The sequence below is a fragment of the Microtus ochrogaster genome, chromosome 8 (genome assembly GCF_000317375.1).
Source record: "Microtus ochrogaster isolate Prairie Vole_2 chromosome 8, MicOch1.0, whole genome shotgun sequence".
NCBI lineage: Eukaryota > Metazoa > Chordata > Mammalia > Rodentia > Cricetidae > Microtus > Microtus ochrogaster.
Genome location: NC_022015.1, coordinates 38,679,556 through 38,689,793, shown reverse-complemented (window position 1 = coordinate 38,689,793; position 10,238 = coordinate 38,679,556). Strand labels below are relative to the sequence as shown.

Genomic DNA, 10,238 nt, shown 5'->3' with positions numbered 1-10,238 from the left:
TCAGCAATGGCCAGAGTGTGAGATAGCCATTAGGGAGCTTCCTGACCTTGCTCTGTCCTGTCCTGGGGCTGCTGTGACAAAGGACCCCAAGTGGGCGAGACAGCAGCGCTGTGTTCTCTCTCAACACTGAAGAGAGAAATGCACAGTCCAGCTGAATACAGTGGTTCACACCTGTAGCTCCAGATGTCCTGCAGCTGAGGCAGGAGGATAGCCATGAGTTTGAGGCCAGCCTAGTGTACACAGAGTTCTAGTTTAGCCAGAGCTACAGAGTAAAACCTTGTCTCAAAGTTAAAAAGAGAGAGAAAGAAAAGGGAGAAAGAAAGAGAGAGGGGGAAAGAAAAAGAGAGGGGGAGAGAGAAAGGGAAAGGAAGGGAAAGGAAAGAGGAGGGAAAGAAGGAAGGAAGGAAGGAAGCAAGGAAGGAAGGAAGGAAGGAAGGAAAGAGAGAAGGGCTGCCAACAGTTGAGATGAGACAGAACCCAGTTCCCAGAGGGCTTTTCGAGATTATAGTCTGCCTCTTCTAGCGTCAGGTAACTGCCAGCAACCCTTGGCCCACAGTCTCATCACTGCCCCCCAATTTCCTCCCATACAGTGCTGGGACTAAACTCAGAAGCTCCTGCATGCTCAGGATGTGCTCTACCCCTGAGCGACCTCCCACTTTCTCTTACGAGGACAACTGTGACTCAAGTTGTCTCCTATACGAATGACCCTCTGGTCAAGATCCTTAATGTCACCAGACCTGGAAAGACCCTTTCTCCACAGTGTCACCTTTACAGGCCCCAGGAGTTAGGAGGTACTGGGTTTTTTAAATATAATTTTCATTTTTATTTATTTTGGTTTTTTGAGATAGGGTTTCTCTATTGCTTTGGAACCTGTCCTGGAACTAGCTCTTGTAGACCAGTTTGGCCTCAAACTCACAGAGATTCACCTGTCTCTGCTTCCAAGTACTGGGATTAAAGGTGTGCGCCACCGCTGCCCGGCTGAGGCATTGTTTACAGGAACTATTATCCACCTACCAAGGGGAGCAAATGCCACTGCTTTGTCACTTCTGAGGAACATTGGATCACAGTTCTCCAAAAACATACTCAGATGCCCACTGACTGGATAAGCGCCTTGCCACGCCTATGCAGAGAGGAGGCTAACAGGGGAGAGAGGCAGAGAACCCGAGAAGGAAGAGCTGCCCCAGGCCATCAGTAAAGCACAGCAGAGGGTTCGGGCAGAGGCAGGGGACAGCCAGCAATATCTTGTCTGCTAGGTAGGGGGTTAGAATTGGACACGGACCACAATCAAAGCCATTTGGACTTCAAACAGGGTCACTATTGGAGTTTCAGTGGACTCGGGATGGGCTCGTCCTGGGAAAACACACCTATAACCCCAGCCCTCCAGAGACTGAGGCAGGAGGATAGTAAGTAGAAGGCTAGCCTGGACTACATCACATGACCTCATCTAAAATGAAGAAGAATCCCTTCCTGGGAGAACTTCAAAGACTGCTCTGGATTGGGAGCCAGGGTTTGGGGTGGGAGAGAGAAATGGGGGGGCTGACCAAGTTTTAACTGAGGCAATAGGCTGAAAGTTGCTTCTTAGGGCTCAGGTTCTGTGCCCTGGGAGGTAGGGACCCTGAGTCCTGCCTGAGTAAAGTGGTCAACAAGTGGTGCCCAGCGAGACGTAAAGCAGATGCCTGAAGTATGAGTCAGGGGCTCAGGGCCGAGGCCAGCTGTGGAGGCCTTCAACCTGTCTTGGGCAATGGCAGTCTATGGGGAAGGAGCATAGAGAATGGGTAGCCAGGGATACAGTGAGACAAGCATGGTTGAAATAGACAGATCTGACACACCCGAGTCAACAAGGGCAAACAGGCCAGAGCTGGAGGGTGTGCTTGGAGCTGCTCACAGAGAGACACCTGGCAGCAGGTTCATGCAGTTGGAAAGTTGCAGGGTGTGACTCTTGCACTGCCATCTGCATGTGCAGGGATGACAGCTGGGTGCTTTGCATCCTCCGGTTGTGACATCAAGACTGTGTCCCCTGGAGGTCACCTCCCACCCTGTGGGGAAACACAACCTCTAGGGCTCCTCCACAAACAGCGGCTGGTATCACGCGGGGTGAGGTGGGGTGTCCCCAGACACTGATAAGACAAGCCCAGGAAGACATTGCTGCAGGGGGTGAGCATGAGGATGAGGATGAGGTGGGAACTTGTGAGATGTGGCAGTGGGGCAGGTTAGCTCTCTTCTGGGAACTTGTACAGGAAGTGACCAACCACCGAGTGGATGTAGCAGGTTGCCTGATGAGTCAGTACGACACTCCAGGGAGGTCTGCTTGTGCCTGTGAGCTAAATGCTGTCCCCCAAGTTTGTGTAGTAAAACCTGAAGCCCCAGAGTGTCAGGATTTGGGGCAGCCCCTTGCGGGATGGTTAGATTAGATCATGAAGATAGGGCAGGATCTGAAGGGTGCATCTGTAAGAGAAGGAAGATAAAGGGCTGGGACATGTTGATAAAGCGCCTGGTTTGTAAGCCGGAGTGTCTGGTTCCCGCCCCAGGATCTGTGTGAAAAGTCTAGGTGTGGTGTTGCGTGCTTGTAATCCCAGAGCTGCGGGTAGGGCAGGGAAAGGAGGATCCTTGGGGCTCACTGACCCGCCAATGTTGGTGAATTCCAGTCCAGTGAGAGACCCTTGTCTCATAAAATAAGGTGGACAGCTCCTGAGCAGTATCAGCTGCGATTATCCCCTGGCCTCTGTGCACACCCCACACACATACCCACCCACATGCACACACATACACACCCACGTGCACACACATACACACCCACATGCACACCCATGTGCACGCCCCACACACATACCCACCCACATGCACAGACATACACCCCCACACACATACCCACCCATGTGCACACACATACACACCCACATGCACACCCATGTGCACGCCCCACACACATACCCACCCACGTGCACAGACACCCACATGGGCACCCACATGCACGCACACACATACAAAAAAGGAAAGAAAGGAAGGAAGAGAAAACGAGGAAGAGACATTAGAGGGCTTGCTGGCATTGTCCCCATCTCCTGGGGGAGGACGGGACAGAGCGGAGGAAATCCACCTGCCGGGAAGCTGGTGTTCATCTGGAAGAAGAGCCCACCCGGATACCAGAACTGTAAGAAACAAAGTCTGAACTCAGATCCAGTGGTGTTTTCACTGAGCCGTCTGAGCAAGGAGGGAAGGGGGACAATCTAGTGCCCAGGTCAGGGAGCCTTCTTGGGGACAGAAAAACAGCTGTGTCCATTCCTCCAGACCCCTGGTTTCCCATCCAGGACTCAGTGGATTGATTCTGGGACCCTTTAGCCTCTAGTACCTTGGAATTCCCAGAGAGGGGCCCTGGTGTCTGCATTTTCACCAGGGCCCACTGTAAACTGGGTCCATATGCACACCCCTCTCATCTCGGCATTTTCGACGGTAAGAGCAGGAATTCAAGGTCATCCTTGGCTACACAGTGAGTTCCAGACCAGCCTGGGCTACATGAGACCCTGTCTTGACAGATCAAACAAACAAAATGGCCATTGTTCCAATCAGGTGGCCTTTCTACAGATCCAGTAACAGATCCCAGACTCCCTTCTCAGTTACTGATTCAACTCTTCCCTAGAAGGTCCGGTGCCTCGGTCTCTCCATCTGTTATAGTTTAAATATAAAATGTCCCCTATAGGCTTCTGCTGAGTCTGATCTGCCAGGTCATATTGTGCAGACTGACTTTTCAGCCACACTTGGCCTGAAAGACTCATTTCTTTTTTTAAAATACTTATTTACTATGTATACAGAGCATTCCTTCCACGTATGCCTGCAGGCCAGAAGAGGGCACCAGATCCCATGACAGATGGTTGTGAGCCACCATGTGGTTGCTGGGAATTGAACTCAGGACCTCTGGAAGAGCAGGCAATGCTCTTAACCTCTGAGCCATCTCTCCAGCCCCTGAAAGACTCATTTCTACAAACGCTTCCTTACTCCATTTCAAGGGTGGGGCGTGATTGCTCACCAAGGAGAACCCACAAACACCATTAGCTACCACGCCACCTGATAAATGACTGGAAGTGGGAAGGATATTGCTTCATACACTTATCAGGGTAAATTTAGCCTGGGGAGCTTGGTATGTTAAAACCATGTGAGGCAAAACAAACCCACGAGCTTACCAGACAAAGAAGGGTGGAACTTCCTTGCCTGGACCCCATAGCATGACAGATGCTTAACAAACACAACAGTATCCACGGGTCCGCCCCACCAACTGTCATCTGACACCCAGGGTGTGTAGCAAGGACACAAAGAACTGCTGCTGGGGCTTCCCTTTGGCCCATCCTCTGTTGACAAGGCCTTCTCAGTGGCTACATGCTGTCCACCCGCTCAGTGGCTGCATGCTGTCCACCCGCTCAGTGGCTGCATGCTGTCCACCTGCTCAGTGGCTGCATGCTGTCCACCTGCTCCACCTTTGGGGCTTGCCAATTCTGCTGCAGGACCTCTGTCTGCAGCTGGCTACGTCCTCATTCTCAGCCCTGACTCTTATGATCTGATTTTATAGAAGTAGCTTCTCTCCCCATCCTTTTTTAAGATAGGGTCTAAGCCAGGCAGGGTAGTGCATGCCTTTAATCCCAGCACTCAGGAGGTGGAGGCAGGCAGATCTCTGTGAGTTCCAGGCCAGCCTGGTCTACAAGAGCTAGTTCCAGGACAGGCCCCAAAGCTATAGGAAAACCCTGTCTTGAAAAAACAAACAATAAATAAATAAAAAAAGAAAGAAAATCTTAGGCTGGGTGGTGGTGGTGCACATTTTGAATCCCAGCACTCAGGAGGCAGGGTCAGGTGGAGCTCTGAGTTCAAGACCAGCCTGGTCTACAGAGAGAGTTCCAGGACAGCCAGGGCTACATAGAGAAACCTTGTCTCGGAAAGCAAAAACAAAAACAAACAAACAAACAAAAACACCACTTAAAAAATAAATATTAAAATAACACAAAATAACCATGAATATGCCCTCCAGCTCAGCTCTGCCAGGCAATGGTGCTAGCCTGATCTGAACAGATCTTCCTCCTCCCCTCCGTCCCTATTTCTTTCTTACATTTTTTGAGACAGTCTCACTAAGTAGCCTAGGCTACCTCAAAACTACACTCATAATCCTTCTGCCTCAGTCTCCCAAATTTTGTGATCACAGGTGAGCACCACTTAGGCCTGGAGAGGGAGGGCCACTCGCAGACACACCCAAGTCTCATTCACAGGGCTGTAATGGCGCTCACCTGCCCCATCACCCACTGTGACTGAAGTAGCTAGAATCTTGTGACAGGATGTCACCACACCTGCCTCCACATAGTGTTTGCTGTTTAGTTTGGGTGTTTGTCATTTGCTCAAATGTTTGTCCTGAGACAATTTCACGGTGTAGCCCAAGTTAGCTTCAAACTTGTTTTGTAGATGAGTAGGTGAAGCTTTCCACTCACTATGTCACTCAGACTGGCCTCAGACTCTCAGCAATCCTCGTGTCTCAGCCTCTTGAGTGCTGGGAGACCACACCTGGAATTCACAGACAGTACAGGCTATGTGTGTATGGGCAGACTGCTTCCTCCCAAACCTTAGCGAACTCAATCTCCTGCTGTGCCTGAGCATTCCCTCTAGGACCTGGCTGGTGGAGCATCTAGGGTCTAACACTTCTCCCTGTGCACACAGCACCCAGAGAAGCAACCCAAAACCTTTCCAAGGTCACAGAGTCTGGTTCGGGCGTGGCTAGAGGTTAGAGGAGCTGGAGAGGAAGAGAGTTGGGAGCCTGGGGTGTGGCAGGACACAGGAGACAGGGACAGGGTCTGGCCTTCAGTCAGGGGTCAGGGGTCAGGGGTCTGCAGGGAGTGGAAAAGGCGTGACCCTAGCAGAGAGCTGCCAGAACACAGCTGGGGCCCCATGCCTCTGCCATGATTCCTTTGTCCTTACCCAGCCACTCAGGGCTCTTGACAATGAGTGTCAGTGTCCTCTAATGGAGTGAGCGAGGGGGTGAAGAGAGGGCCATGGACAGAGCCACAGGGGTGTCAAAGAAAAGGGCCGTGACCAAGTTTATCCAGGTTCTGTAATAAAGCAGCCCCTAAGCACCATGGGCAGACAGACTCCTAGAGAGAAAAGGCCAGGCTTGTGGACTGGAGTGGGTGGGTGATTGGTGGGCTGGAGGGACAGTGGCCTCTAGCTCCTGCCCTGCTATCTAGGCTCAAGTCTTGCTCCTCTGCTGAAGTCCCTGCAACCCATTTCTGTGGCCCTTGCTCCTGGGTGGGCAGGGTGCAGCCAATAGGCTGTACTTCTGGTAGAAGAGATGGGTCCTGGAGGGGCTTAGCGGGGACACCTCCTCCGTGGGGTGACTGAGCCCCCACAACCAACCAAGGATTCTGTTCTGCAGGGTGAAATTCTAATGGGGTTGAGAACGATATGACCCAGACCCTCTCCAGAAAATACAAAACTCTTTATTAATCATTTTCTACTTTTAAAAAAAAAGGCCCCCTGTTCTGAGGGGAGGGAAACCTGTGGGCAAGACGTGCAAAGCTCCAGTCAAAGGCTGTCACACCCGAGGTGTGGCGTGTGTGCAGGAAGGGGATCTCGCTGATCTAGGCTAAGGTACTCCCTTTAAGCAGGGATGGGGGTTCTGGAGGGTGACCCTCATCTCCCTGGAGGAAGTTCCAGGTGGCCCCAGGTTCTGGGAGGGGAAAGAGGACCCTCCAGCGGATGGAGGAGGACTTTGGGGGACCCTCAACCTGAGACACAGTAAACTAACACTGAAAAGCGGGAAAGCTGAGTCTGAGGGCCAGGCTGGGTCTCTCAGTGTTCCTCAGTCCCGTCACCACCCAGAGCCTGCTCAAAGGGGCAGGGCCTGCGGCAGGGGCCAGCTGGCTCTGTACCTAGGGCCCCTGCCTGTGGGGCCTCCTCCTCCGCGCAGTCCCCCGGGCCCTGCTGGCCACCACCGCCGTCCACGTCGCTCGCATCTGAGTCGTCCTCCTCCAGGTAGCGGTAGCCTCGCAGCTTGTGCTGTGGCTTTGGAATTCGCGGCTGTCTTGGCACCAGGCCTTGCTGCAGCTTCTGTTCCATCAACAGGTATGAGGTTGTCGCCACTACCAGGGTCACCAGCAGCACTGCCAGTTTGGCCTGGGAGCAAGGGAAAGGAGAGGTGACATCACTCCTTTCTCTGGTGTCCTTCTCCTCCATCAGGAGCCTCCTGGCTCTCCCCCTCCCCAGTCCCCTCACGGAGGATTTCCAAGGCAGCCTTTGAGGATTCAAATTCCAACACTGACTTTAAAGTCACCACATTCCAGTAGGACTCAGTTTTCCAACCAAAAAGGGGCTAATCTCTTTGCCTCAGAGAAAACACGAAGGTCTGAGGAAGTCTAAAAGCAGCTCTGGCTTCCCTAAACCACAGGCAAATTATTCCCTGGCTGTAAACACAGTAGGACACTGGAGTGCATAGAGGCACAACCTATGCCGGGCAATGGTGGCACACGCCTTTGATCCCAGCACTCGGGAGGCAGAGGCAGGCGGATCTCTGTGAGTTCGAGACCAGCCTGGTCTACAGAGCTAGACAGGACAGGCTCCAAAGCCACAGAGAAACCCTGTCTCGAAAAACAAAAACAAAAAACAAAACAAACAAAAAAAAAAAAAAGAGGCACAGCCTATAATCCCATTGTTTAGGAAGCTGGGATGTTGGGGGGATTCTAAGAGTTCAAGGTCAACTGGGGCTACATTTAGAGATTGTGTATCAGGAAAAAAGAATATATATATATATATCTTTATATATATATACATACATACACACATATATGAAAAATTCCACCACTGCAATGCTTGCCAGTGTTTTTCCCTTTTGTCTTCAGTGCTGGTGGTGAGCCATGTCTGTTGTATGTGCCAGGAGAACATTCACCCCTGACGTGCCTTATTCTTCTTTTCAGACAGTTTAACCCACACCCAGAAGTAAACACACAAATGCATTTGTATTTATATAACCATTCCCTGCCATTTCGACTCATTTCATTTTCTGAAAAAAAAAAATAAATAAATGATGCCCAAAGCTGAGCCTGTTAGTGCATGCCTGTAACTCAGCTCACAGGAGGCCAAGGCGATGAGTTCAAGGTCAATCCGGGCCACCTTGAGACCCTGACTCAAAGACACAAATAAACCGAACAAAAGCATGTGATTAGGACCTGCTAAAATGGCCTGCTGGGGTTGGGAGCAGACTAGGAGCTTAAGGGTACAGTTGATGGGTAGCAAGAATGGGCCCTGGGTCCCTTCTCCACCACAATCAGAAACAAAGCAAAAGCTGGGCATGGTGGCATCTTAACCCCAGCACTGGGGAGGCAGAGGCAGGTGGATCTCTGAATCTGAGGCCAGCCTGGTCTGCAGAGTGAGTTCCAGGACAGTCAGGGAGCTACATAGTGAGACCCAAAACAAAACAAAAGTCTAATCAAAAGACCATGAAGACATGGAGGAGTTCATTCCTACAGGATCTGAAAGGAGAGACCCTGGGTGTCCAGGAGTCCAGAAGTTGATGAGCAGGTGACCAAAGAACCCACAGTTCAGCTGGGCATGCCCACAGAGACCAAAACTAGGAGGTGAAACAGCAAGTAGGGTGCTGGGTTGGGGGGTACGCCACGAACTAAGGGGTCCTGAGATCAGTGCCTGTTAAGGGGCTGTGAAATCATGGTCTGTTTCCCGGTGAGGCATGGACACCCAAACTCCCTCCCTTCCTCACCTTCATGGGCAAGCTGGAGCCCAGGTACACGACAAAGATGGCCACGGCCTGCCACCAGTGGTAGATGGTGAAGATGAAGTCCTGCCTCTCTTTGTCTTCATATAGGATGCCCAGGAGTGCTGCAGGCAGGAGGGACAAGGCAGGTAAGGAACCCTGTACCAGTTCCAGCTCATAGCCCGGAATACCAACCAGGGCTGTGCGCTGGTCCTTGCCTATCCCCTAGTGGAGACTTTGGTTAGTGCGCTGTCAAGATGAGCCTACAGCATGTCCTGCCTGTGGCCCCACACGCTGTTTCTCTCCCTCACGAGGGGCTTGGAGAGAGACCTTTCCACAAGTCAAACCTGGAATGGAGTGGGCTGGTGTCCTGAGGGGTCACTGAAAGGCAGTAGAGAAACAGTAAGGGACGGGCAGCCAGGACTCAGGAAAAGCCAGAGGTTCAGAAGCAGACACTACCGGTCAATTTCCAAAGCTGGCCAGGTGGTGGTGGTGCATGCCTTTAATCCCAGCACTCAGCAGAGGCAGGCAGATCTCTGTGAGTTCGAGGCCAGCCTGGTCTACAGAGTGAGTTCCAGGACAGCCCAAGTATACATTGAGAAACCCTGTCTCGAAAAACCGAAGGAAAAGAAAATCTTCAAAGCTGACGTTTCCCAATTGTGGAATGAGTTTACACCGACTGTGTGTTGGGCTAGAAGCTCTGAAGTTAGAAAGTGGCACAGCCCTGGCTGACTGTGGCCGCTACTTACTAAGTTCAGGCTCAGGACATGAATACTGCCATCATGTGGCTCAGGGGATACTTGGAACTATTAACCATCAGACCATCAGAGTCAGTGTCATTGAGGACGACCTACATGACGACCAGCTGCCTGTCACTGACGCATACCCATTTGAGACCAGACAACCCCACAGAGCTGAAGCCTGGCCGACCACAGTTGCTTTTCCTAGGACCTCACTCCGAATTTGGGCATGGATTCTGAGACTGGGCAGGGTGGGTTTGGGCTGTGCCTTAGACCCTCTCCAAAAATAAAAAAAATAAAATAAAATAAAAAAGGCCCCCTTATTCCCAAAACTAGGGAGACTGAGACAGGCTGATCTCTATGAATTTGAGGCCAGCCTGGTCTGCATAGCAAGTTCCAGGCCAACCAAGGATACATAGCAAGACTATGTGAAAAAGAAGAGGAAGAAGCCATTGTGATGGCTTAGTGGGTAAAAGGTACCTGCCCCCAAGCCTAACCGACCTGTGTTCAATTCCCAGGACTCATGTGGTAGAAGGAAAGAACCGACTTCCACAGATTGACCTTGGACCTCCACACTCCTGCTATGACATGCACTCCCACACACATGCACACATGCATCCTAAATAAAGAAGTAACATAACGGGCTGAGAGATGGCTCAGTGGTTAAGAGCACAGGCTGCTCTGCCAGAGGTCCTGAGTTCAATTCCCAGCAACCACATGGTGGCTCACAACCATCTGTAATGGGGTCTGGTGCCCTCTTCTGGCCT

The 10,238-nt window shown here is 51.6% G+C and overlaps 1 protein-coding gene across 2 annotated transcripts in view; it reads right to left on the bottom strand.

Moving 5' to 3' along the window:
- Positions 1–6,468: 6,468 nt before the first annotated feature.
- The window catches only part of Unc93b1 (unc-93 homolog B1, TLR signaling regulator), a 12,376-nt gene continuing 8,606 nt past the window's right edge, over positions 6,469–10,238 (bottom strand). Inside the window, exons 10-11 of one of the 2 annotated variants that reach the window (XM_005351631.3) lie at positions 8,738–8,856; positions 6,469–7,140 (exon numbers count right to left, since the gene is read on the bottom strand). In XM_005351631.3, the coding sequence (XP_005351688.1) occupies positions 6,817–7,140; positions 8,738–8,856 (443 nt within the window). In that variant the 3' untranslated portion in view covers positions 6,469–6,816. Of the gene's footprint in view, positions 7,141–8,737; positions 8,857–10,238 lie in introns of those variants that run through there. The other variant, XM_026781055.1, reaches the window with a different exon arrangement.